This window comes from Talpa occidentalis, unplaced genomic scaffold (genome assembly GCF_014898055.3).
Source record: "Talpa occidentalis isolate TD23 unplaced genomic scaffold, MPIMG_talOcc4v2.1, whole genome shotgun sequence".
NCBI lineage: Eukaryota > Metazoa > Chordata > Mammalia > Eulipotyphla > Talpidae > Talpa > Talpa occidentalis.
In genome coordinates, this window is record NW_026555331.1 from 142830526 (window position 1) to 142858524 (window position 27999).

A 27999-nucleotide genomic window follows, 5' to 3' on the forward strand; every position below is an offset into this window, starting at 1 on the left:
CTCTCTGGTGCTTTTATTCACCAGCATCAGAGAAGAAATTGTTTACAAATTGAAAATATTAACTGGTTTTGTCTTTTTTTTTTTCCAATTTCTAGATCGAAGAGCGAGCAGAATTTTTAAATAAGTCTGTACAGAAAAGGTAAATATGGTTGATTGTTCAATCAAGAATCATCAGCCCCTGCAGGAAAAGGCTCATATTTTTATGTATGTGTGTGTGTGTGTTTATCTATTTAGCAGTGGCGTCAAATCAACTCACCAAGCAGCAGTGGTCTCCAAGATTGATAGCCGACTGGAACAATACACCAGTGCAATTGAGGTGAGAGAGGGCCTTGGAGTGATGGTCAAAGAGAAATAGACTCTGGCAGTGTAGAAACTCTTGGGCCAGGGGCCTCCCCAGTGGTGCAGCAGGTTGAGTGCAGTGCTGTGAAGCTGTTGGCAGACTCTGCAGCACGGGTTCAATTCCCGACCAGCTAGGGAGATACCCAAACAGTGCAGCAAACCTCTCCTGTCTTGCCTGCCGCTCCCCTCATCAGTGTTTTCGGTCCATCTGCCTGTTCTGCTCCCTGCTCTGTCTCCGGTGAATCCTCTCACCCTCCCGCACTCTGGCCTGTACCCCAGTTCTTGTATAAATAAAATAAAATAAATCTTTTTTTTAAAAAAAAGAAACTCTTGGGACAATAATCAAGTCCAGTAACTAAATAGGGCATTAAATATTAATGTATTATAGATGTGTTATACTTTGAACAAGTTATAGAGAAAAATAGTAATAAATTAAAGAAGAATTTTAAATAAATTGTTCTTTGCTGCTTGTAGCCTAAGTATTCTTTAATGAAAGTGTCATTCTTTTAATGAATAGGTTTATTGGTATGTAATGGTATTTAATCGTATTTTATGTGGTCACAAGTACATCTTCAGTATCCTTAATTCCCTATAAATGCATTCTCAGATGAGGTTTAAACAGGTACTTTACAACCTTGGTTAATTTTTTTGTTTGTTTATAAAAGCTTTTGTTATCAAATAAAAGTAATGGTACACTGAATAAATTATTATAAATACAATAACTATCATGGGTTTAATCATCCACAATTTCAAATTAATTCTTTTATACTTGAAGGATCATGGTTACGTGCCTTGGTCTGTCTATTCCAACTATTTTTTTTATACCCAGTTGACTTAGGGGTTCTACTCTATTTAGAAATAATGTGTATTTGCAAGTATCAAAGCACTAAGCAGGTAGAATGTCACCGATCAAGATGTGACCCTGCTTTTTCTCCTTTGTGGACTTTCTTCAATGGTTTTAACCTTCTATGGCAGAACACCTGCTATAAAGTAATGGGATCAGTCTCATTTGATTTCTCCCTCTCCTTTGTACTGCAGGGTGGAGATACCCATAAAATAGTTCACAAACATATGATAAAAGGGAATGAGAGAGAGGGGTCTGGATGATTCATCAAATGAATAATCAAATCCTAACTCCCCAGAGGTGATTTTCACAAAATTAAATGGCCCCTAACATATGACAAATTGCAGGGTTCTTTTTCTTCATTGAACTGACTATAGTCCTAACAGGGTAGATGAGGTCAAGACTGGCTGCAGACTTGACATGGTCCTGAGAAATGTTTATGCTCGGACCATCAATAGTGCCACCCTCTTGGCTGACCCTCTTGACAACACAAGCCTCAGGCCACAAAGGAGGACCAGCAGAGACACTGCATGATTCTGGTGTGCGCTTTGCTACTTCTGGAAAAATACTTTGAATGCACACCTTCTCCCTCCCAATCACTCCTTACTCCTCCTGTGGGCCTGCTCTACAACGTGGTCTCTCCTCTTTGGGTCTTTTAGAATTTCCCTGTGGTCAGTCTTTTGCATATACTGTTACCCCTGCATGAGGTGGTTTTGCTCCTTCTTTCTACCTTCCACTTCCAGGTCCTCCAGATCTGTCTCTAAATGTCACTTCCTTTTTTGCTCCTGTAAACTAAGTGTCGTTCCCCACCATGTGTGACCTCAGCGGGCTTTCTAGCACCACTTTGTCTTTCATTACACTTAGCACAATGGGAAATAAATACATGGACAACTCATACTGTCTTTCTCTCCTAGTACAGTGGAAGCCCCCTGCAGCTCACAGAGCTGACCATCTTGAGCACCACTGTGGCCCAGAGCCTCGCACTTCCCTGCACACAGTAGGCACTTAACCCTCTGCTAAAGAAATGAAGTACAAGGTCACCTTACCAATAAGTGGTGTCCTAACAAAGTGACAGCTTCACTTTTGAAAGCCCCTCTGATCTAAATCTCAGGGCTTATTTTGAGATCTCTCTGTCATCAGACTGTAGTTTTGCAGCAGAAACTCTGAATCTCATTTTTGTTGAAGGTGTTTACGCAGTGAGTGCAAATGAAAGTGTTGAGGATGGCAACTATAATTATATGAAAATAGACTTATCAGCACCAATCCTAAAAATAATTTACACATTTCAGGGAACAAAAACTTCAAAACCTACGAAGCCAGCAGCCTCAGATCTTCCTGTCCCTGCTGAGGCCGTGCGCAGCATCAAGAGCATGTGGGAGAAAGGTGATGTGTTTTCATCTCCCTCCGCAGGCGGCACACCAAACAAGGTGAGCACAGGCTTTCTAGCTTTTCATTTTGGAGCTTGGATTTTTTTCCTGCATATTCTTTAGGAGTCCACTAGTTAATAAAAGTAGTGAAGATGGTGTTGTTCTGACGTTCCTTTGCAATGACCACAAAAGCCAACTCCAAGAGAATGTTCATAAGACCAGACCAAACTCTGACCACATCACTCTAAATAAAGTACCTGAAATTAATCACTACCCCTTGTGGGTAGGAGTGGGGTGAGGTGCAGAGGGAGAATACCAGGTGACATAGTCTTCAAACATCAAGCTTAAGGCTTATTTTATTCAAAAATATTAACTTGAACAGTCAATGGTTGGTTACTGTTAATACTTAATAGTATTTGAGGTTGCTTTGAAGATTTCTTTCCTAGTAAAATTTTTTTACTTTAATATTTTGGGGGATTTTTGACTCTTTATAGGAAACTGCTGGCTTGAAGGTGGGGGTTTCCAGCCGCATCAATGAATGGCTAACCAAAACCCCAGATGGAAACAAGTCCCCTGCTCCCAAACCTTCTGTAAGTAGCTTCTGATTTTTCTGAATGTCTTTGATTCATAGCTGCAGAAGCAGATGAAAACAGGCACTTTTTCTATTTGCCTGGTGAAGAAAACTCCTGTTCTTTGCTGTCACTGCTGAATAATAAACAAAGAGAGGTTGAGATGTAGAGAGAACAGCCCTGAGCAAATGTTCCATGATTATCTAGAGGGTAAAATGGAACCAAATGGTCTCCTCTCCACCCTGAGAATAGTAGTTAACCAGAATATTGGACCCTTCACATTTGTGCTCTTGACTGGTCCATCTGGTTGGTTTCTATTGTACACAATACAGCTAGGAATTTGAAAATGAAAATGTCAAATTATCTTGACCACTTCTTTGTCAAGATGCTCCCCCCTACCAACTATTTCCAAAAGAATGTGTGGGTTGGCTGTTTTGGATACATATTTTATAATTTGCCTAATTTCTGTAACTGAACACAAAAATAGAGTTATGAGGTAGTTGTAGAAATAATTGCTACAATTTAATTGTCAACATCTCCAAAAGAAAGCCACATTTTAAAAAACATAGTAAACTGGAAACCCTCAAAACTGGTTGTGAGTGTTACTTTTGATAATCAAAACTTTTCTCAAGGATTATAATATGGTTCTCTTACTATAAAAGTATTCTTTCAGCCTTTTCATTGAATGTATATGATACTTGCCTTGTAATCAAAACCTTAAGTTCCTTACTCTACAGTGGTGATCTTTCTCTGTCAAATTGGTTTTTAGACCTTCATTGTGAGCACAGAGACTTGATTGTTATGGCCACTCCATTGCAGAGATAGACAAAAGCTTTCCAAACCCTGGGCCTCTGTGCCAGAGCATTTATTATATCCATTCACTCCATATTTTATCTCCAAAGTCACTAAAGTTTATCACTTTTCCAACTTAAAAAGAAAAAATGGAAACTTTCCATGCCTTTCATGGTCACAACTCTTTGTAGTCAATTTAATTAATACTCCACCTGAGATTCTTAGTATCTGGGCTCCCAAGAGGTATAACTCATGTAAACCAAACAGGGAAGGAGAACTATGAAAGGAGATAGTCAAGGGCAGGGGTCGAGGACAGAAAGTGTGGGCTCTGTAGGGCCTGAAGCTTCCCAGCACCCAAGATGACATGAAGAATAGAAGCCACTTTTTAATGGCTGTTTATGTGAGTGTTGTGGTCCCATACCAGTGATTGTTAATTGTTTTGAAGTATGAACCCTTTTCAAACACTAATAAAATCTGAGGACCCTCTCCCCAAAATATGTGTATAATAAAAGGGCAGAAATTTCATGGACTCCCTCCTAAGATATCAAGGAAAAAGAGAAAGGTACACATTTTCTCTTTGATGAGTCTGGCACATTGTAGCGGAGATTCACATTTGTAGTATTTACGATCGATTTAATTTCTATACCAGATTATCCTCATACATTTGGTCCAGGGCTTGACGCATATTCTTTAATCAGCACTTTAACTTAAAAACCTTTCATCATCTATGTCATTCTAGAGAGAAGTTAGGAGATTCAAGTCAGCTATTATGACAATAGGTATAACTGTGTCAAAGTGTCCACAGAAAGCCACTTATTCTGGGCTATGGATGACCTAAAAATGGCAGGTCCATCAGGTATTACAGAACTATAGAATCATTGCCTGCTTTACCTACTATTTAGTAAGTAATCTGCTGGACCACCTTCTAGATGGGGAGATTGAGAAAGGAAAAGAGACTGTAGTAATTGGTGTAGAGTATAGTAATCTCTTTTTTTCTGGTGTCCCATTGGATTTTGTACACTAGAGTGGCTTACTGAAAGGTCTTCCAGAAAACCAGTAGGTAACTGATGTTGTAAATAAAAGGCTAGTTTGAGTATACTCGGTAAGGAACTTTAAGCTTTATTGACATTCTAAGACTAGTACACCCAGCACTTGTCTAAGTATGAATAGCAACATGGCAGTCTCTTTGGAAGAAGACATGACCTGGAGTCCAGCAAGACAGGAGGGTAACTGACAGACACTATGGGTACAGCAGAAAAGAGAGGAAATTTCCTGAAAATGCACGAAAGTTGGTTGGCAAAAGATTAAGTCCAGGAAGATAATTTAGAAGGATCGATCAAGCAAGGATCCTGTCTAAGGGGTTCACACCAGTAGCCAGCAGCTAAGATCTGTATAGTTTGATCCACATGGTTATGCTTAATTTTCCTGTTTTAGGTTATAATTTGACACTTTTGTGAGGTGTGGAGACATACACTCTTGAATTTGTTGATTCTCTCCTTTCCTTTTCTTACTCCAAGCCTCTTCAGACATCTCTGTTCCTGGCTTGGCCCTTCCTAGCAGGCATCTGAGTTTGACACCTTGGAACTCTGGTCAGACTGACCTTGAGCCCAGGATGTCAAAGGATGGCCTAAGAGGACAACAAATAAGAGGCCCCCAAAGGTACCTCCTGTTTGGAGCCAGGGGTGATTTAGTCTCAGTTCCTTATTTATATTCCATGGTGAGTATGGCTGGAAGGGAAAACTTGGGTTTGTATTTGTATATGTGTGGCCTGTGGCCAGTAAAAAATAATCAGAGGGAAATTTATGCAACAAAATGGTCCTCATGCAGTGAAACTTCCAGAACAAAAGTGAAAGCCACAGGGTTTGTTTAGTTCTAAAATCCACTGAAGGGAAAAACCATCCTCTGCCACTACTTATGTCCTCATTTTCTTATAGGCAAGAATTAAAAGTACTCAAAAGGGTTTAGCAAATCAAGATTACTTGGTGTCCCTGAAAGTTATTTAAAATTAAATATCCATCTACACTTGATTCTTTACTGGACAGCTACTATTTGTCTGTAGATGTTACAGGGTTTCAGTGTAACTTTGTATGTGAAATTCAGTCCTGAATAAGTCTATTTTAACTGATTTGTCTGTTCTTTGTATCTAAACTGCTTGTTCTATGCGGCAATTAAAGTGTTAATGTGTCTTTTTATTTTAAAAAAAAAAAAACTCTTTCTTTCTTAGCTGCATTCTCTTCTTCATTCTTTGATCTCTGGTTGATTGGAAACCTGCTTCTCCTGCCTCCTTCCTCCCTCTTCTTCTGGAGTGAGTCTTTCTCTAAAATATAGTCTGGTCAGGTAATTACATTTATGTTTTCCCTTTGATTTGAAATGCCAGCTTAGCACTTGGATGTTAATATTTGCTTCAGATTGACTCCTTAAATGCTAAGTGAGCTGGAAAGACTTATAGGCAGGATTAAGGAAAAAAGAACATTCATGTGAAAGAAAAATATTTGTCTTCTGTAAGTCAAATAAATAAAGTATTAATAACCACTTTCCAGAGCATCCATTAGTATGTTCCTAATTATAGTTTCCAAAATTTCAAAAAGAGTCTTCCAGACAATTTGGCAGCTTCTACCTACATTGGCAAAGGGAGTGGAATTCAAAAACAATCTGATTTGTTGCTTGTTGGTTCCAAGTTAAACAGGTATAACTCTCTAATAGAACATCACGTATTCATGCCACCATGGAAATCCAGAAACCCAGCAAGATTAAGGCAAATCTGAAATGCTTCACAGAGAACTGTTTGACCAATGCATTTTCAGTATTGAGATCTCAATGCTATCTATAAAAATATGTCCATTTAGACTAGTCTCCATGGATAAAAGCAACTGCTTTTAGCTTCGCCTTCCAAAAAGAAAAGGTTTGCCAAAATAAACATCACTATTTCAGTAAAACACATTTATTTTCTACGGCTACCTTTTGCCAAGTATTAATATAAGCAAATGCTGGAAGTAAATGGAAACAGAAATTTGGATCCTTATCCACGCCAAATTAATTATGAGGTAGTAAATAATCATAGCTATATAACTGTAATCGATCACATTTTAGTGTTTTCTTTCCAAGACTTCTACAAGTTCTCACAAGTCATCAGCTGTCACCTACTCTTATGGATACAATTTGTGGTATAGTTTACTTTAGTGGGGCTAGGTTCCACTGATGCACTTCTGAATTACCCCCTTGCTCCTCAAGAAACACCACATGACTTTAGTCTGAGGAAAGTATAATTAAAAAAGTGTGTGAGGGGCCTCCCCTGGTGGCGCAGGCAGTTGAGTGCCACGCTGTGAAGCTGTCCGCATCCTCTGCAGCACAGGTTCGATCCCAGCCGGCTGGAGAGGTCCCACATGGCTCAGCAGACCTCTCCTGTCTCACCCGCTGTGCCCCTCAGCAGTGTATTTCTTCAGTCTGCCTGTTCTGCTCCCCACTCTGTCTCTGGTGAATCCTCTCACCCCCCACACCTCTGCTCTACACCCCAGTTTGTCTATGCAAAAGTAAAAACAAACAAAAACCACAGGTGAAGGTCCAGATTTTCAAAAAAGGATCCTTTTACTTCCATTCATTTCAGATCACTAGGATAAAATATGCTAAACAAGAAATTGATTCAGACAACCAAACAAATGTGATTTCTTTAAACTTGTCAAGAAAATATAAATGGCCACCTATCAATTTTTTCTGTTTTCTCTTCTTTAGGATTTGAGGCCAGGAGACGTATCTGGCAAGCGAAACCTCTGGGAAAAGCAGTCTGTGGATAAGGTCACTTCCCCCACTAAGGTAATCTACTGAAAGTGTGTTTTTCATAGGTGCTTTTCTGGCTGTATCCTATTGTGACAGGTGCCAGGGAAAAGTGGGAACTATCACTGACCCATAGGGCTTTGCCTAGGGCATTATCAGATTCTAAACATTTATATGTAGAACCGTGAAAGGAAGGCCCCTGGACCCTCGCTTGGCAGGTCTGTCACTCATACAACATATATTGTCCCAAAGCACAGAACAGCTCCCAACAGGGCATTCTGGAAGCTGCAGTGGTAGAAGTGTTGACAGCATAAGACTGATGGTATAACCATGGGCGTCATTTCCTTACAAAATCCAGCTCTGGATTTCCAGCCATTTCAGATCACCTAGGGAGAAACATCTGTCAACCTGAGTAGTTCCAAATCTGCTTTCTGGCATCATTCTAAGGCATTAAAGTGCCAGCAGCTAAGGACTCAAGGTAGCTGTGGCAAAAATAATAATATTCAAACATTCAGCAAAATTTGCTACCCCATGAAAATGAATGGACAGGGATACTTGGATTTGCCTTTTGTTTTGTTTTGTTTTGTTTCTGGTTTTGTTTGCTCAAAGAGTACTTACTCTTCATCCAGGGAGCTCAGGACAATATCTCAATAATGCTAAAACTAAAAACAGAACCCCTCATTATAGTCCTTCTCATTTCATGTAATAAACCCCATCTTTTCCTTTAGTAAAGGGAGAATTTAAAAAGAGAAATAATAAAAGATCCAAATGCCCCATTTCTCTACTTAAAGTGACCTTGAAATAAGTCCAGTTCTCTAGGTCATTGCTAAATATATTGAAATTATCTGGTAACAATCATCACCACTGCAAACCATAACACTGAGTATCCACTAAATGCTAAGCACTGTTCCACCTTCTCAATCTACATTATTACCTGACCCACCAACCACCATGTGAAGTAGCGTGATGATGACCCTCATTTGCTGCTGAGGAAAATGAAGCACAGAAGTATTAAGTTATTTTCCCAAAGCCACACAGAAAATAAGTAGCAAAGCCTGGATTTTAAACTCAGACTGTCTGAAATGACAGACTTAACTATATTACATGTTGTGATAGTGGGGGTGGTTTCTTCTTTCGGGTGAGGAGGGAGATGACTGCATATTCAATTGAGGAGTTGTAAAAAGCTTTGAAGTTCCTTGCACAGTTCTTCTGGTGGAAAGGAATTAAGAGGAGTGTTCTTTAGTTGTTTTTGTTGGGTTTTTTTAAAGATTTTATTTATACAAGATCTGGGTACAGGCCAGAGGCACGGAAGGGTAAAAGACAGAATGGGCAGCAGAGACAGAGCTGGTAGCAGAACAGGCAGGCGGACCGAAAGCACTGCTGAGGGAAGCAACAGGCGAGACAGGAGAGGTCTGCTGTGCCATGTGGGTATCTCCCTGGCCGGCTGGGAATCGAACCTGCACCACAGAGGCTGCAGGACAGATCCACAGCACTGCGCTCAACCTGTTGTGCCACCCGAGAAGCCCAGTTGTTTTTGTTTATAAACAGAGAATGAGCTTGTGTTGGCCTAAGCCGTTATGGCCCGTCAAATAGGTCTCTGATCTTTCGACAATAGCATTTCAGATGTTTATATAGTCTCCTGAGTAGAGCCTGACAGCTGTCCACAGTCCATCATCCCAGGTATCATGGAACTCTCTGGACAACATTATCTGAGCCAGAGTTCTGAGAAGTGGCATAAAGATGTGCTCAGAAACAATAGGATGCAGAGAATACCACTCGCTAACAATAGAACATGAGTGGTACCCCTGGAACTGTGCCACCTGTGGTACTAGGAGGACAGATGACAGGGGGAGTTTTTATACACACTGCCCCCTCCTCCTCCATCTGGACCACCAAACTCTCTGCATAATAATAAGAACATAACTATCAGGCCCAGGGCCCAGTTCATGAGGACACAGATTAGGGCTGCAGAACATCCAACTCACTGCTTGTCAAGCAGTCACTCCTTTTAAATGAAATATACAGCACATTTGAAAGTGTGGACTCACACACTAAATAGTGTTACCATCTCAGCCAGGATTGCCAGCAGTTAATCAAGGGGGAAAATGGTAGACAAATAAGATGATGAATCAGATGAGTGCTAAGGGTAGAATGTAAAACTGGAAGAAACAGAGACTGCTAGGTTTCAAAATTGGAGAAAATGAAAAATAAGCATATTCTACTAACCATCTTGCCTTGACGTGACAAAGATTGGGCTATCCAGTCACCTGTCCCTATTCTGGAAGGAACATTATAGATTCCTGGCCCTTACAGTGGAGTTTAAAAAATAACCCTTCTTGACCCTGAATACTTTGAGCAAGGGGAAAGATCAAGATTGGGAAAGGCAAATATAAAGGAGAAAGGGAAGTGAAAAAAAGAGAGACTAAGAAAAAAGCGTATTTGAATAGAATGCCAATGATAATCCCCCCTTTCATAAATATTTACTCCTACTCTCTTCTTCTGACATAAAACATCTGGTTGAAACATGTGCCTTGCCGATTTAAATGTCTCTTCTCTTAGCAGGTTTGAGACAGTTCCAGAAAGAACCCAAAGTAGTGCTCAAGATGCTGGACCAGCTCAGTTGAAGAGGGCTAAGTTGCTCTGTTTTATATTTATGTTGATTTACTAAATTGGGTTCATTTCCTTTTATTTTTCATTATCCCAGTAAACCCATGTATATTATCACTATATTTAATAATCACAGTCTAGAGATGTTCATGGTAAAGTACCGCCTTTGCACAGGAGCCTGTTTCTAAAGAAAACCATGCTGTGAAATAGAGACTTTTCTACTGATCATCGTCACTCTGGGTCTGAACAGTGACATCCAACACATCGAAAGTCAACAAAAGGAGGTTCAATTTGAAATTTGCCCAAGGAATTGTGTGCAGTATCTGGGAAAATGAGTTGCAGTGGGGTTTTTTTGTTTTTTTTTTTTTGCTTTAAATATGGAAGTCATGTTGTTTCTGCACTTTAGAATAAAGCATGGAAGACATTATCTTATTAGGAAATTGTAACACTTTCTGAAAGTAACCCATTTCAGATCTGAGATACTGCAATAATGATTGTCTTTTATAAAAAAATGTACTGTTAAGGTATTACTTTTTTTCATTCTGATGATTATCTGAATTGGATTATGATGTTAGCTGACAGTGGTACTGATTTCTTTAGGTTGGTTGCTTTGTGGATTTCTTTGGTAGTAATAGTAAACCACAATTTAGATGACCTGATTATGTATGTATGTGCATACACATATACAAACACACTAATGGTAGAAAGCTTTTTTATGTGCTAGACTATAATATTTAGCAATATGTCCTTGTAACTAGCCAATGATCACAGCTTCTTAAAATTAAAAATCACAGATATTACATATTTGTCAATAGAGAGATGGCAGAATAGATATCAATATGTTTTCAATATCCAAAAATCTGTAAGAAAAAAGAGAATAGAAGTGTCAAGATGATTTGGCATCTCCTATGAAACACAGTATTTAGTTTATAATTAAAAGCAATCATGAAGTTCATTGTGAATTTTACTAACCCTACCAGCTGGGTGGGTCAAAACTAAAGTTTACTCAAAACCTTATGTTTAACAATGAAGTTCAGAAAAGGTTGGCCTAGATGTTGTCTGAGATCTCCTTTATCTCTAAAATTTAAAGACAAGAATTTTAGTGACAAGATCATACAGATTGGGACTCTACGCATGGGCAAAGAACAACTTTGGCTCATGTCTGGAAGCAGAGCAGAGAAATGAGCAAACACCAGTATTTATGAGTTGTAATAGTTCTCCCATTTTTAATATACTGAAATATTTTTTAAATTAAACCTTTTACCTTTACTAGTCATTGGTACTTATAAGTTGATAATGTGTTAAAAGATTAAAAAAAAAAGTAACTTTTGCTAGTTTTAATTTTCCCCCAAGAATCTTGCTCTATTCATTATTTTTATATACACATCATTTCTACATCAGACTTTATTTTAGCTTATAAATGTTTATCTGTTCTTCACAATGAATGATCGATGAGTATTCCAGTGTCTGGGCAACATCATCTAGCACAGAGGTATACATGTAATGTGGTTATATAAACTTATACCTCAACTGACTTAACCAAAATTATGTTAGGCTCAATTCCTACCACAAGGAAGTAGCCCCCCAAATAACTGTTTTTTAATCTACAGTATCACCCCCTGGAAAAGCAAGCCAGGGGCAGGGCTGGAGTGGGCATGACCACTGCCTTCCAAAGTCTGTATTATTTATAAATAAATAAAGAGTAGCTGAGTCCTCTAGCTTTTAGCACACCTGGGCCAAAGGAAGGTAAGTCACCAAGACTGCACAAGGCATCCACCTATGACAGAGTAGGCAAGAGTCTATGGTAAGATGAACAGAATTCACATACAATGCCCAACTCAGCACTGCTCCCATCATTGGAGGGAAATGGTTCTAAGTTTGAATGAAGGCCTTGGTGACATTGCCTTGTACTTTTGCATAAAAGCTTCTCCTGATCACTATTTTATATTTTTCTAGAAAGTCTAAAGTTGAGAAGAGACTATATCGATCCTGACTTGTATTCCAGTGTTTGGATGGACTGAGTTTTAGGGTAGAATTTTGTTGAGTTTGGATTTAATCTTTTGGATTTAATCTTTGGAAAAATAAATCCCCTGTTTGTTTACTTGTTTGATTACAATTCTCTTTGCTATCTTTAAGAAGTAAAACTGCAAGGTGACTAGCATGTTCTGTGAATCTGCCATTCCTAAAAATTAACATTTGATATTTTTCACTAATAATTGATTGCTGCAATAAATATATATTGTGAAAATGCATCCACAATAAATGGAATTCCTCCAAATGTCATTGCCTCACTTATTTTTATGTACTGTGTTGATTGTAAGAATTCTATCTGTTGGGGCCTCCCTGGTGGTGCAAGGGGTTAAGACACAACAAGTGAAGCTGTCCACAGCCACTGCAGCATGAGTTCTATCCCCAGCTGGCCAGGGAGCTACCCACATGGCACAGCAGACCTCTCCTGACTCGCCCGCTGCTCCTCTCAGCAGTGTATTTCAATCTGCCTGTTATGTTCCTCACTCTGTCTCTGGTGAATCCTCTCACCCCCTGCACCTCTGGCCTGTACCCCAGTTCTTGTATGCATAAATAAATAAATCTTTTTTAAAAAAAGAGTTCTGTTGAAATAAAAATGACATAGCAAGATACTTATTTCAGACTGAATATTGATTTCACTTTTTAAAGAAGACAAGCTATTCCATATTTTTTAATTGCCCTAACAAACATGTAGGGAAAAGACTAGAAAGATTTTAAAAGTTCTTCAAAAAAATTGCCAAATATTCCTCCATCCTCTCTCTCGTTCCCAGTGTTGTCAATCATATTTCCCCTTTTGCTCTTAAAAATGGCAGCTCTGATTTCACAAAAGTAGTGTTTTTATAGTAGAAATACGCATTTAATATATACCATTCATTTGCAAATACTACATACAAAGATGTCTTTTTATAGCCATTTTGCATATTTATGTTTCACTGTTTGCCCTGAAGATTGAGATTGTCCTCATAAAGATTTAAGTTGTGAGTCCACTGCTCCTGAAAAGTCCCCTAAATCCTGAGAGTAAAGTACCCTGGTCTTCACAGATTGGCACCTACCTTCAGCCTGGGAACAACTACATGTCCTAATGGGGAGATAAAGGGTAAGTGATAAAGACATGTAAGGTTACAAAATACTGAGTAACAGTTCAAGAATTTAAGAGATAAAGTATCACAAGGCTGTAGTACATAACTGCCAATATTTTAGAGGGAAAGAGAATCCTTCAGCCTGGGATAATCGGGGAGTGGGGAGATGATGGGGGAGAATATGTATTTTTGTGCCTCTGGGGATATGCCCAGTGCTCTGCACATATGAAGCTTGACAAGTAAGTAATAAAGTGATGATTTTATGAACTCACTTTATAAAGTCTCTGCTGTCAATTTTTGTAGTAAAGTTTTTAGAGTTCTGAGACGTTAGTTAATTTTATGACATTGCTGTTCCCAGATTTATATAAATATAATTCCTGTATCAACTCAACCCCACATATTAGCTCCATAAAGAATGTTGGCCTCTTTCTTAACTCTTACACAGTTTTGATAATACACTTTTGCCAAGGCATGCTTTTAGCAAGGTTAGCTTTTGCTATCTTGACAAATGATTTGAGGGAAAAAAAAAATGTTTCATTAAAATAGTTTGTAGAAGTTCCAGTTGGTCTTTTCTATCTGGAGAAAGAAGCTTCATTCAATAATCTCTTACTAAATATACTAATGTAAATATTATGCAAAAGAAGTACCATCATACAGAATGCAAGATTAATGTCTTAGCTAGTTTTCAACCTTATTCAGCTTTTCTTAGAGTAAATGTTAGCTTTTGTATGTCTAATACTTGCCAACATTACATAACACAGGTGCTTTGAAGTTTTTTTCAAACGATGGAAATCAGCTGTCCTAAATTCACTCAGGTTTCTCAATCCTTGCTGAACATCAGAATCAGCAGTGGAAATAATGGAAATATGGTGGTTGTACTTCCAGGAGATTTTTACCTAGTAGGTTTAGAGTTGAGTTAGTGAATACTGCTTTGCAACTCCAAGTAATACCTTTTCATAATATGTAGATTCTGATACAGGTGCAAGGAAAGTCCTAAAACTTTGCATATCTGACAGGTCCCCAGGTGATGCTGCAGTCTCTGCTGCTACTGTAAGGACCTTCAAAGTTTCTCACTGAAAATCACATAATCTATGGCCATGCCACCCTAAATGTGGCTGATCCCATCTGGAAACAACCCAAGAGCACTGACTGTGACCTAACACTTTACAAGTGTCCCTGATTGCTGAAAGTAGAACATTCCTTTTAGGATGCCTTGGTAGGTCATTTTTGGGATCTGGGAACAATCAAATTTTTTCCCAGATAAATTAGTGGTAACAGCATTCCCAGAACCCAAATCACACCAAATAAAGATACTCTACTTTCAGATGGTGGGGAAACCAGTACATACATAAACTGTCTTCATCCTCAACAATCCTAGCAGATGGCCATTGCTATCACTTTATCCATGATTCCCTCATGTAATCCTAATAACCCTACAAGAAAAATACTGCAAGAGGACAAATTCGGGGAGGAGAAATGGGGGATGATCCAGTTGGTGGTTCCTCACCCCAAGTTTCTGAATGCAAGACACAACCCAAAAGTAGACACGTGGAGGGAAACAAAGCAGGGTTTATTCACACAGGGAGGAAAAGGAAGAACTGGGAAAGAGAGTAGGAAAAGAAAATGTATTGGCCACCTACCCCAGATAGCATCACTCAGCTAAGGCCAACATCCAAGCAGGAGAGGCAGGAAGGGAACCGGCCAAGAAAGCCCTGGAAGCAGCAGTTTAACAGGGGGGTCCCCAGGAAAAGGGGAAGTTCCAGGTTCCCTGCCCCACCCAAAGGAGGATGGAGCTAAAGAGAAGAAGCTGGAGACGGGACAGAGGAAGGAAGGATGCAGGATGGAGAGCCAGGAGACCTGGAGGAGGCGCATGGAGCAGAGAGACACGTGAAGAAACTGCGCTTGCCTTTTTGGTCGTGGACAGGTTGAAGAGGATGTGGGTGAGTGACCTGCGGGGAGGTGACAATGGCAGCTTTTATCTTGATTTTGATTTTGCTCTTTTCCTTCCAGACTTGTCTGGTTGTTTCTGATCCTTTTCTGTGGGTCCCCACTGGAAGATGCTTTAGACTTGTGGCAGGCTTTGGGCCTTGCTCTGGGCCAATCCTTTTTGGGTGGACTTTTACTCACAAGGGGACGGGTAACTTTGGGTGCTTGATTTGCCTTTCCTGTGTTGTTTACTAATTCTATTAAAGTTCCTTTTCATTAAAGTCTCATATGCTTTGTGTTGATGTAGCGGATGGCAAAACCTATTTAGAGCAGGCAGGTTTTCGGTGTCTGCGATGCCCCTCTCCCTGCCCTGTAACAGAAGGAGGGAGGCAAGCCAGAAGCCCCCTGTAGGGCCCCCAGCCACAGACAGGAGCTAGCCAGAGACGCCCAAGGCCAGAGCCCAGAGAGCCACAAGCCACAGACCAGTTGAGAAAGTCCTCCAGCTTGGCCTGCCTGTTCTGCCTTTCAAAGGCCCCACTTCACCTCTCAGTCTGAGAAATTCACATCAGGAAGTCGGGGTACAAAGGTGAGGCCCACAGCTCTCTTACAGCACTAATTTAATTTATTGACATTAAATAAGTTGAAGCACAGAGAAGTTTGAAAATATAAATACTTGCTTAAGGTCATAAGCTAGTACATGGCAGAATACGTGATCGCAGGCATACACTCCTGAGCCTGCCCTCCTAACCTCCCTCAATCCCACACCAGAGCTGGTTACAGCTGAGGAGTGTGTCCCACAGAGAGCCCTTTGTAAGGAGGGTAGGTCAAAGCCATCACTCTCGACATGAGGCCCACAAAGAGCAAGAACAGCACTTGAGACCAACCTTGAGAAGTTGGCTCAGTAACAGGCTTTTGCCCTTGTTGCCCCTAGCCTCTGTTCATTGTTGCACAAGGAACCAGCATCTAGAAAAAAGAAGGTATGAATGTAAATAGCAAAACAATACTTCCCTCCCACTTCCCAAGTCACAGAGCCAGGGATAGAGTTAGGCTGCCTGGGGGTGAGCAGGAAGAGGGTTGGGAAGTAAGTTCAAAAATGAGGTTAAAAATTAACTTAAGGGGCCTCCCTGGTGGCGCACAGGGTTAAGTCTCAGCACTATGAAGCTATTGCAGCCACTGCAGCATGAGTTTGATCCCCAGCCTGGGATATACCCACATGGTGCAGCAGACCTCTCCTGTCTCGCCCACTGCTCCCTTCAGCAACGTATTTCAGTCAGTCTGCCTGTTCTGCTCTCCACTCTGTCTCTGGTGAATCCTCTCACCCCCCGCACCTCTGGCCTGTACCCCAGTTCTTGAATGCATAAATAAATAAATCTTTTTTAAAATGAACTTAATACAATTTCAATACCCAATACCAGAATGAAATCTTAAAAACCCGATGAAACTGTTTTTTTAGCTCACAGTGGTTGAAAAGTTAACATATCCTCCTTGGAATGGTTGAAATCTGGTTAACATACTCTCCTTGGGAATGGGGTTTTCACCACTGCACAATTCAGGAGTGGACTGGCATGGGGGGATGTAAAAAGGCCCCTTTCAGGCTTCATACTGAACATGGGAACATTTTGTCTCTTCTGAACTGATTTATCCATTATTGCTGTGTAGGACAAAGGCCTTTCAGCTTAATTTCAAAGTGTTTAAGAGAACAATGCTTCAGTATCACCCCACATTCAGACCCTTCTCTGGCTCCTCAGCCAAATTGTGACAAGACCTTTAGCTATACATGACCACTGACTGCTATGATGTCATAAATAACTCTCATTGCCCCAGTCACTTCATGGGTTAAGCCCACACCAAACAAACTCAAAATGATACTACATAAAAGAAATTCTCTTCCCAGCACAACTCACCTTTGGCCATGTTGCTCAAGTAAACTTTCCTCTTCGTCCTCATTCTAGCAACTGAGCTTTTTGGAGTATTTTGGCTTTTCTTTTTCTCTTTTGATTTGATTTCTATTATATTGCTTTTAGATAAATTCGTCAAAAAGTTGGAGGAGAAAAGTCATTGCGGGAATATGGCTACCTTCCCTGCAAGCAGAAGGTGGCTATATAAGAAGTCTGTCCAGTAACCTTCTCTGATTAAAATCAAAGGGAAGGGGAACAGAAATGCAGAGCAACAGGAAATCCTTGGTTAGTCCAGGTCTTACTTCCACTCTGAGGTAAAGAATTTCATTTCCACTTTGTGCTACTGTCTGGAATAGAGTAAGTTTAAAAAGATAGAAAAGAAAGGTCAAAAGAAGCAGTTGTTTAAGAAAAGCATGTTAAATTTATATGGGGGAAAAAGTTCTAATGGAAACTTCTTAAAATGATACTGACTGTAGCAAACTTTTGGCTAAATATGACTGCCTGGATATTTGGAACTGGAACTTGGCTTCCCCTCTCTAGCACTGTCCCCCTAAACATCCACATGGCTCACCCCTCACTTCAGGTATCTGCTGCAGTATCTCCTGGTCAGAGGCTTCCATAGACAACCCATCAAAAGAGCCCCCCTATAAAGCATTCCCTATGCTCTTCATTTTTCCCTAAGTAATTTCTCTCCAGAGCAGTTACCATCATCTGAGTGTGTGTGTGCATATGTGTGTGTGTAACTGGCTTGTCTCTCATTTCCCAGCAGTACGTGTCTCCATGAGGAATGTCTGTTTTGTTCCCTGCACCAGCCCTATATTAGGAACAGGCCCTGACAAGGAGTAGGCACTGAAGCTGAATTAATGAAAAAATAAATGAGTGTCATTTTGCAAAGTTTTTTTGAACTTGATGTATTTTTCTTCTGCAGTAAAATAAGTTTTCTCTATGGGAGTATTTGAAATATGACCATGTAAATATTTGGACTAAAAATCATGAAACAAGTCCCAGCTCTGCCAATAATTTCTATATAACCCCATTAGAGCATTTCTTTGCATTTCACCTTATATACCTGACAGCCTATGGCTTGCAACCATAACTCAAAACTCCAACAGGAAAGTGGATTCCATATATAAAAATTTTTTGTGCATGTCACCTTTAGTAACTAACATATAACATATACATGGCATAAAACAAAGCAAAATATAAAGGGTAATTGTTCAAGGGGAACTGATCTAACAGAAGTTAGTTCCTATTTCTTTTTCTGGGAGTCTAAATGGATAACCTTTTAAAAAAAAGTTAATTTTTGGAAACTTACAAAATTTAAAAAAGAGGATATTAAACCCATTTCCATGCTGAAGCCATACTGTCTTGCTCCCTATTTTACTTCCAAACCATTTACTCTCTTTCTACACTACAACACATGGCATGATACATACAGTCCCACAGAGGCCCCAAAAGACTTTTTTCAGCTGCACTTGGAAAATGATTCCAAATATATTACATTATCCACCAGAGCTAACCAGCAGGGGTAAATGGAGGCGGGATGTAAGGCCTAACGTCTATGTCTGCTACGGGTAGATCATATTTAATTAGATGAGACAACAGAAGCGCTGTGCATGGTGTCCCGGGTTAATGATGACCTAACAATAATGGTATTTTAAAAACTCAAAGAAGCTCTGAGCTGAGCAGTATTTTGAGGGTCCTTCCTCGTCTGTTTTCGACTCCTCCATCACGAGGTCTCATTTTGGGGATCCAGCGAGGATGTCCAGGCACCACTGTGCGCAATGCAGCTGGGCCAACCACCAAGCCCCAGCCTTGCGCAGCGCGCCCCGCAGCAGGGACGCGGCACGGGGCGCACCCGCAGAACCCGGGGGCACGTCGCCGCCCTCCGCCCCGCGCGGACCCCCAACCCCGCGGTGACTGTCCTCGCGTGGGGCGCCCGGGACTCCCCAGGGGCGCCCCGAAGTCTCGCGAGGGTGCTCCCGTCGCCTTGGTAACGAGTGGCCTGGCGTCTGCTCCCCTCCGGCGAGCCCCCTTGGTTCTTAGGTGTCTGGAGGCAGCTCGGCGTCTCGGCTCCCGAGCGGGGCGACTGGCCCGGCCGAGAAGTCGGGGCGCGGGCGAGCGCTCGGCCGAGGCGGGGCAGGGACGCGCCGGGAGGGACGGACACCCCGGGCGGGCGGCCCCCGCGGGAAGCGCGCGCGTGGGGAGACCGCGCGGGGTGGATGCGCCGCTCCTCCCCGCGCTGCCAGGCCCCAACGTGAGCTGGGGGGACCCTACCCTGCCCCGAAAGTCGTGGTTCCCGTCGCGGCCGAGTGTGGGCGCCCAGCTTTTGGCTCTTCGGCTTCCAGCCTGGAAGGTACACCCGGGGCGCGCCCCGTGGGTCACCTGTGGGGGATTTTCCTGAAAGGCAGGTGTTACTCTGCAGCGGGTCAGCACCCCCGCTGCTCCCAGAAGGACCTAGAATCAAGCTTTAGGCCCACCCAGTATGACACACTTGCAGTTGCAGGGACCCCCCAGCCTGCAACTTGGTCCCCTAACTCTGGAGAGCAGCTGTTGTGTTTTGTATTTGTGGTTCTTGGCAGTGGAGCTTGGACTTTTTTCTTTGGAGTCCACTCTCCAAAGCTCGCTTTTTGTACAGGGGGAGCATAAACCCCCAGTTTCCAAGTGAGAAAATTCCTTTGGTCTCGCAAAGGAATTTCTTCGTGGCAAGGCATTTTTTTATATCTTTCCACTGTCTTAACCAATTGGGGGCCTCCCTGGTGGCGCAAGGGGTTAAGCACTGCACTATGAAGCAATCCGCAGCCTCTGCAGCACGAGTTCGATCCCCGGCCGGCCAGGGAGCTACCCACATGGCGCAGCAGACCCCTCCTGTCTTGCCCACTGCTCCCCTCAGCAGTGTATTTCAGTGGATCTGCCTGTTCTGCTCCCCACTCTGTCTCTGGTGAATCCTCTCACCCCCCACATCTCTGGCCTGTACCCCCCTGCTCTTGTATGCATAAATAAATAAAAATTTAAACAAAAAAAGAACGAATTGGGAGGATTCTTGCATTAAGAGGTGATTGTCACACCTTCTGATAGCTTTTGAGTTCCGAGAAGAGTGATATAATTGAATATTAGAACTGAGACAAGCATCTAGAGAATATTAACCAAAATAGTCATTTGTAGTCATTTGAACTGTTTGTTGGTCGATTGAAACCTTAATCATAAAAAAAAAAAGTAAACAATATTGCTGTTTCAGTGCCTGGCTAAGTGACCTTATTCATGATCTTTTTAATACCTGGGGATCATTTTGAATTTACTGTGGCTGTATCGTATTTTTACTGTAAATAAAAGATGTAAGTCATTTGATCATCTGCCCAGGAACTTACTTTTCAGTTAGATTGTTTTTTGTCTTTTATTGTGATTTTTTGTCTTCTAAACATGGAAAATTTCCTCAAATCTTGGAAATCAGAGGCTTAATAAACTGTATCCTGATTCATTTTTAGAGAAACCTGTTGTCATTGTTAATGAAATTGACTAAATGTTAATGAAATGAATATTGGTATTTGGGGGTGCTCTAATATATAATAAACATCTGTGTTTTAAGAGAAAACTGTCAAATGTTTCTTATGATTTGTTTTACAGCCAATCTACATAATAAGAGAGATTTTGAGCCAAACACTGGGAGAAATGTCAGAAGACTCAGAAAAGGAATACTATACAGACATCAGTGATGAAGATGAATCAGTATGTTTTTCTAAACTTTATCTTACTTAATTTGAGACAAAATGAAATTCCTGGTTAAAAATTATAAAATCAGGGCCTCCCCGGTGGCGCAGCGGTTGAGCGCTGGGTTGCGAAGCTGCCGGCGACCTCTGCGGCGCAGCGGTTCGATCCCCAGCTGCTCCCCGGCCACTGGAGGAGGGTCCCACATGGTGTGCAGACCCAGACCTCTCCTGCCGCCCGCTGCTCCCCTCAGCAGTGTACTTTGGTCCTTCTGCCTGCTCTGCTCCCCGCTCTGGCTCTGGTGAATTCTCTCGCCCTCTCGCCCTCCCGCGCTTCTGACTGTACCCAGTGCATGTATAAACAAAACAAACAAACAAACAAATAAATAAATAAATAAATAAAAACATGCCTCTATAAATAAAAAAAAAAAATGTGTAAAAAAAAAAAATTATAAAATCAACTTGATATAAAAATCAATTGAACATTTAAATCAATTGTTATTGAATTAGGGGAACAATTTTATTAAAAAACAAGATTTTACTATGTGCAGTATGCCCTATTTAGAAAGAAAAACTCTATTATTGTTGTGTTTTTTGAAATTTGGCTAAGATTTTTCTGAGTTTTATTAAAATGCAAGCATCAAATCATTAGAATTTTTTTATGATTCATTTCCACTTATTTTCTTATTTGTACTAATTCTGTGTAACATTTTGCTATATATCAATACTGAAAATTGCTACGTCCTGGACCAATTATGTGTCTCCATAATAGGTTTAATAATGTGGCTCTGATGTAACAAAGGAAATAACATGGGGGAAGGATTGGGAGGAAAGCAAAATACAGTATTGTAAAAGATTTTATCTGGCATCAGACATTTTTGAGAAATTCCCTTTACATTTCAGTAAAGTACCAATAACTGTGTATGTACATTAAGGTCCCAAAATAATACATAACCCTTTAAGTCTTGGCTTTCTGTGTTTCTTTTTCTTTCTTTCCTTTTTTTTCTTCTTCTTTTTTTTCTTGTTGTTAATTTTATTCTTAAATTGTCTTGCCAAGTTTAGCAAGAATCCTTAAGCTTTATTCCTTCCCTTTAACTATTAATATGACCTTACTACGGGAGGAAGATGAAGGAAAGGTGAAAACTAAAGTTTCAGCATATTTGAAGTAGTCGATGAAGTATTGAGACCATAGCCCGCAATAATCCTTTTTTTTTTTTTTCACTTTTTAAAGATTAAAGGCATACACTCAATTCTAATTAGTAAGATAGATGTAAAAAAAAAAAATTCTGGATTAGAAACTGTTGATTTTGAGAAGAGACCTTTTTTTCGATTATCTTCTAGGATGAGGATACCTTCTTGAAATTTGTGAGTGAAGATATCCACCCATGTGCACTTTTAGCAGGTTTGAACTTATCCATATATTCTCCCTTCTCTTTATAAGACCTTGAGTGATGAAAAACAAAACATGAGGAAACTAAGAGAAAAGTCAGATTGAATAATACAGGGAATTATTATGGTTTTGTGGTATAGAGAAATATATCCACTTCTTTTTTTAAAAAAAAGATTTATTTATTTTTATACAAGAGCTGGGATACAGGCTAGAGGCATGGGAGGGTGAGAGGATTCACCAGAGACAGAGCAGGGAGCAGAACAGGCAGACGACCAAAATACACTGCTCAGGGGAGCGGCGGACGCCACAGGAGAGGTCTGCCGTGCCATGTGGGTAGCTCACTGGCCGGCTGGGAATCAAACCAGCGCTGCAAAGGCTGCAGACAGCTTCAGAGTGCTGCGCTTAACCTGCTGAGCTACCAGGGAAGCCCAGAAATATATCCACTTCTATAAGAAAAGCTGCAAGAAAAAAATATTTTGGGAGTAGCAGTGAGAAGGTAGCAGAGAGTAATAGTGATGATGTCAATGACTACTTTTTAGCTATTATGAAAATCAATTACTACAGAATTTCATTAGTTCTTTTATTTTTGAAGTGCCTGAATTCACAAATTAATAGTGCTGGAAAGAAAAAAAGGAACTGTGTAAAAGTTATAGGAAGTGGGATTCTCCTGTGTGTTACTCATGATTGTGTTTGAATCTTTTTTCAGCTGACTCTTTTAGTGATCCGTTTTTCCCCCGAACTACACAGATATTGTTGGAATATCACCTAGGACAATGGGTGCCACGTCTCCGTGAACCCCGAGATTTATATGGTGTTTCCTCTTCTGGTCCATTGAGCCCAACACGGTGGCCTTACCATTGCGAAGTCATCGACGAAAAAGTTCATCATATAGGTACAGTCTTAAAAGTTCTGGGGATTCTCACATTAGCAAACTTATGTTACCTGCCTTGGCTTACTGCTCATCTACCTAACACTGTAGTTTCTGGGGTACAGCTTCACACCTCACTCATTGTGCACATGATTAACTCACCCAACATAGTAGCTCCTGTACCCTTATATCACATAACCCCCTCCATTCTTTCCTCCCTTTACCCATCCCCTCCCTTCTGGTATCCATCTTATTTGTCAAAGTCCATTTCTTTTTTAATGTTTGATTATTTTATCTGCTCTATACAGTATGTCATCTAGCAGTGATGTCATTAAATCTCATTTCCAATTTTTATACATCATACTTCTTTTTCTTTTTTTTTTTTTTAAAGATTTATCTATTTATACAAGAACCAGGGTACAGGTCAGCTGCATGGGAGGGTGAGAGGATTCACCAGAGACAGAGCAGGGAACAGAACAGACAGACTGACAAAATACACTGCTGAGGGGAGCAGGGGGCGAGACAGGAGAGGTCTGCTGTGCCATGTGGGATTCTCGCCGGCCGGCCGGGATCAAACCCGCGCTACAGAGGCTGCAAACAGCTTCACGGTGCGGCCCTCAACTGCCTGCACCACCAGAGAGGCCCCATACTTCTTTTTTTCTTGACTGGAACTTTAGTATAAAATCAATGATACAAATAATAAGGAGCTACTCACTGTAATGATTTAGAACAAAGCTCAAGCAAATGAAGTGTTACGGGTTTGAATACTGTGGCACAAGTCCTACTCCTGGTGAACCCTTAGCAAAACCCATTCCCTCATAAAGCATGCAATTTTAGCCTAAATCTACCAACGAATAGTTTGAAGATATATAACAACAGTTTCCATTTTATTTTGAAGTCACATTCAAATAATGTTTTCTGTCTTTGCAGACTGGACTCCCTATCCTGAGCCTGTGTACACCCCAACAGGCCTAGAGATAGAACCCTTTTATCCACACTCCAAGGAAGACACTGTGGTTTATCTTGCTGAAGATGGTAGGCATATAATGAGACATATGATTATAAAATATAATTGCATACCTGGCTTAATATCTTATATTTGCTGTTTATTGTGGAAATTTCATGTTTCTAGCCATCCCGTTTCTCATAACAATGTTTGATAGTTGTTGCAAAATTGATTTAGTGCTAATTGTATTCTTGAAGATGTATTGGAGTTTATGCAAAAATACTTTAAAATAAATTACCACTAAATTCTAAATATAAACACAGATTTTAAATATATTGAAATTACAAATATAAATTATAGATATTCAAAATAAATATATCATGGAATTATATTTAGAAGGAATTATGCTTCTCATCAACATTCATTTAGAATGAAAGGACAAGTTCACATCCTACTACATCGTAACCAAAAGTGGAATGAATATTACTAATGTGAGAAATATATGAGTTTCTTTTAGACATTGCCTAAAAACTCTAAATTTTGTCTAGACATGCTTAGACTTTTTTACTGCAACAAATATCTATATAATTTAGTGTAAAAATACTTTAGAATTTACAATCCTTGGTGGTACACCAATTATACTTGTACTGTAGCTCCAAATCACAGAATGGCTGGTGTCCATTAGTCGTGGCTTGATACCTTTGTGGTCTTCTCTCATCAGTTTACAAAGAGCCCTGCTTTGTGTATTCCCGAGTTGGCGGCAACCGGACACCCCTGAAACAACCTGTGGATAACTGTGACCATACTTTGATGTTTGAAGCAAGGTTTGAGAGTGGTAATCTACAGAAGGTAGTCAAAGTGTAGGTCTTTACTTTTGTTTAAGGAGCTAGACCATCAGCTATTATTTTCTTTGTTAGGTATATTCAAGTCTTAGTATCAAGGAGCTACAAGGAATTATGCTCAGTGAAATAAGTCAGAAGGAAAAAGAAAAATATCAGATGGTTTCACTTGTAGGAGAAATATAGGGGAACTTAATAAGACATCAGGGGAAAAAATAACAATATGAAACACAACAAAACAAAAACAGACAATTATAAACCAGAGACATCCTGCAAGGGAGGGAGAGGGAGAGGGGCTGGAAGGAGGGAGGGAGGAGCACAGGGGACTGAGGTGATGGTGCACGGGTGCATTGATGGAGGAAATTTTATGGGGACTACACCTGAGGGGGTATTTAAAAAGGAACAATGATGTAAAATATATATAAATAAATAATTTTTTTAAAAAACTAATTCCATCAAGATACTAGAGATTACTTGGGAAGAAGAAGGAATTAATGGTTCTGGGTTCAAGTAATTTTGAGAACTATAAGTTAAAATTAAGCCAGTTTCTATACTATACATTTTTAGTATACCAGTGTGAATCATCACACAGACTCCTTCTCAACCTTTTTAATAAAACAGTTCTTGGAATAAGTATTCCATAAAATATGCTTGGGAGGGCCTCCCCTGTGGCACAGTGGTTGAGCGCTGGGTTGTGAAGCTGCCCGCAGCCTCTGCAGCGCTGGTTCGATCCCTGGCTGCTCCCCAGCCACCGGAGGAGGGTCCCGCAAGGCGCGCAGACCTCTCCTGCTGCCCGCTGCTCCCCTCAGCAGTGTGCTTCGGTCCTTCTGCCTGCTCTGCTCCCAGCTCTGGCTCTGGTGAATTCTCTCACCCTCCCATGCTTCTGACTGTACCCAGTGCTTGTATAAATAAATAAAAATAAATCTTAAAAAAAATATATGCTTGGGAATATGCTGGTACCCAAGGATATTCTTTTCAAAAACTTTTTTATTATGAAAAATTTCAGCCATACATTACAGTATAGAGAATAATACAGTTCTGCATTAACTACTATTTACCCATCACCTAGATCCATCAAGGTATTGCAGCCTTGATTTTATCTGTTCCTTTGTCAGTTTTTATAACTACAATCACACACCATACAAAATAAGTACATCGTGCTGGTAGCAGGAAAAATAACTAGTAAAATAAAAGTCACAGCAGGTAAGATTGTTATGTATGTATAAATGTGTACATATATGTAATGTAGCACTGAAACTATTTTTTGCCTTTATTTAGTATCCTCAATGAGTAAGTAATGGTTGTGAAAATAGTTATCAAATACAGTCCCTGCCCTCAAAGAATTTAAGACTTCATAATTTATGTGGTCAGATTAATTTATATATGTTTTTAACATTTCTTCATAGTAATTAACTCAGATCCCTAGAGTTAGAATCTAATAGAAAACAGAAATATATGTCTGAAGTGAAAAAAAATTGGATTTTAATTCCGTTTTAGGAATTCTTAGTCATTTTTTCCATAAGAAATATAATTGGACTGAAATACATAATTTTTATCACATTTTTATATGCTCTCTTGAATTACAAAGGAATAAAAAGGCTTTCGAATTAACATAGAAGGAATTTCACATCCAATAAAAGAGAAATGTTAACACTTTTATCTTTTGCAACTACATGTATACAACCTAAATAAATATTGTTTCCCACCTACCCTGTCCAAAACTTTCTTTGACTAGGTAAAAATAAAATAATTTTCCTTATTTAAGTTTGAATATCAGTTTTACATTTTAATGTGCATTCTTCCCTTTCTTTTTTTGCGCACTAGGGCAGAGTATGAGTACCAGCTGACTGTGCGTCCAGATCTCTTCACAAACAAACACACCCAGTGGTACTATTTCCAAGTCACTAACACCCAAGCAGGAATCATCTATAGATTCACAATCATCAATTTCACCAAGCCTGCTAGTCTCTACAATCGGGGTATGCGCCCACTGTTTTATTCTGAAAAAGATGCCAAGGCCCATAATATTGGTTGGCAGAGAATAGGAGACCAAATCAAGTACTATCGCAACAACATCGGGCAAGACGGGCGCCACTATTTCTCTCTCACCTGGACATTTCAGTTTCCACACGACAAAGACACCTGCTACTTTGCTCATTGCTACCCATACACTTACACCAACCTGCAGGAGTACCTTTCTGGCATCAATAATGATCCAGTACGGTCAAAGTTTTGCAACATACGTGTCCTGTGCCACACGATTGCTCGGAACATGGTGTATGTCTTGACCATCACCACCCCCTTGAAGAACTCAGACTCAAGAAAGCGAAAGGCCGTGGTTCTGACAGCCAGGGTGCACCCCGGGGAAACCAACAGCTCTTGGATGATGAAAGGCTTCCTAGATTATATTTTAGGAGACTCAAGCGATGCACAGCTGCTTCGGGACACCTTCGTCTTCAAGGTGGTGCCCATGCTGAATCCGGACGGTGTGATCGTGGGGAATTACAGGTGCTCTTTGGCAGGGCGAGATTTGAACCGCAGCTACACGTCTGTCATGAAGGAGTCGTTCCCTTCGGTCTGGTACACCCGGAACATGATCCGCAAGTAAAACACACCTCAAATTACCTCTCTGCTTGTTTAGTAAACTTGGTAGTTAAGAATTTTGCTCCCACAATCCTACTCGTTTTACTTTAGCTCTTTCTTCAGCTAGTTTAATAATGTCCCCCTTTTTCCCAGCCTTGCTTCTGTACCTTTCTAGCATTATGTCCCTAGATTCGTTAACCTTCTCTTATATAATGAAATAGAGTCTAGAACATTTTAATGACTTTGCGAAAGTAATAGTTAAATTTGCAGATCACAGATTTGGTTTCTTGCCAAAGCTTATAGTAGCATTGATGTTTTTGTTGCAATCCTTGAATTCCTTACATATGAAAATTATTTACATCTCACAGCACCTCCTACTTCTATGTTGATCACACAATGCTCTGTGAGTTTTTTATTATCAGCTTACATTGTTATTTAAACTTTAGTGA

General features: G+C 40.3%; 2 protein-coding genes and 1 long non-coding RNA gene across 23 annotated transcripts in view; 2 read left to right on the forward strand and 1 right to left on the reverse strand.

The window, feature by feature from the left end:
* CALD1 (caldesmon 1) overlaps positions 1 to 12874 on the forward strand; it is a 170521-nt gene extending 157647 nt beyond the window's left edge. For 3 of the 7 annotated variants that reach the window (XM_054692688.1, XM_037513589.2, XM_054692689.1), the window contains 6 exons: positions 96 to 139; positions 235 to 316; positions 2473 to 2610; positions 3045 to 3140; positions 7641 to 7721; positions 10242 to 12874. In XM_054692688.1, the coding sequence (XP_054548663.1) occupies positions 96 to 139; positions 235 to 316; positions 2473 to 2610; positions 3045 to 3140; positions 7641 to 7721; positions 10242 to 10250 (450 nt within the window). In that variant the 3' untranslated portion in view covers positions 10251 to 12874. The remainder of the gene's footprint in view (positions 1 to 95; positions 140 to 234; positions 317 to 2472; positions 2611 to 3044; positions 3141 to 7640; positions 7722 to 10241) is intronic. The other 4 variants (XM_054692690.1, XM_037513565.2, XM_037513547.2 and 1 more) reach the window with 4 other exon arrangements.
* A 1281-nt stretch (positions 12875 to 14155) lies between these two features.
* On the reverse strand, positions 14156 to 19063 carry LOC119247406 (uncharacterized). 3 transcript variants are annotated; one of them, XR_005125743.2, is made up of 4 exons: positions 18657 to 19063; positions 17227 to 17567; positions 16207 to 16285; positions 14156 to 14292 (listed from the first exon to the last, which is right to left on the reverse strand). It is a non-coding gene; the product is annotated as an uncharacterized LOC119247406 (long non-coding RNA). The 3 variants fall into 3 exon arrangements; XR_008550873.1 differs by lacking the exon at positions 14156 to 14292 and having other exon boundaries at positions 15923 to 16285; XR_008550874.1 differs by lacking the exon at positions 14156 to 14292 and having other exon boundaries at positions 15923 to 16285; positions 18536 to 19063.
* Positions 17134 to 27999, forward strand: part of AGBL3 (AGBL carboxypeptidase 3) — a 45592-nt gene continuing 34726 nt past the window's right edge. For 9 of the 13 annotated variants that reach the window (XM_054692686.1, XM_054692681.1, XM_054692685.1 and 6 more), the window contains exons 1-8: positions 17134 to 17245; positions 17347 to 17534; positions 20845 to 20946; positions 22266 to 22326; positions 23021 to 23206; positions 24113 to 24217; positions 24850 to 24988; positions 26792 to 27571. In XM_054692686.1, the coding sequence (XP_054548661.1) occupies positions 20890 to 20946; positions 22266 to 22326; positions 23021 to 23206; positions 24113 to 24217; positions 24850 to 24988; positions 26792 to 27571 (1328 nt within the window). In that variant the 5' untranslated portion in view covers positions 17134 to 17245; positions 17347 to 17534; positions 20845 to 20889. Of the gene's footprint in view, positions 17535 to 19162; positions 19214 to 19477; positions 19577 to 20844; positions 20947 to 22265; positions 22327 to 23020; positions 23207 to 24112; positions 24218 to 24849; positions 24989 to 26791; positions 27572 to 27999 lie in introns of those variants that run through there. The other 4 variants (XM_037513636.2, XM_054692680.1, XM_054692684.1 and 1 more) reach the window with 4 other exon arrangements.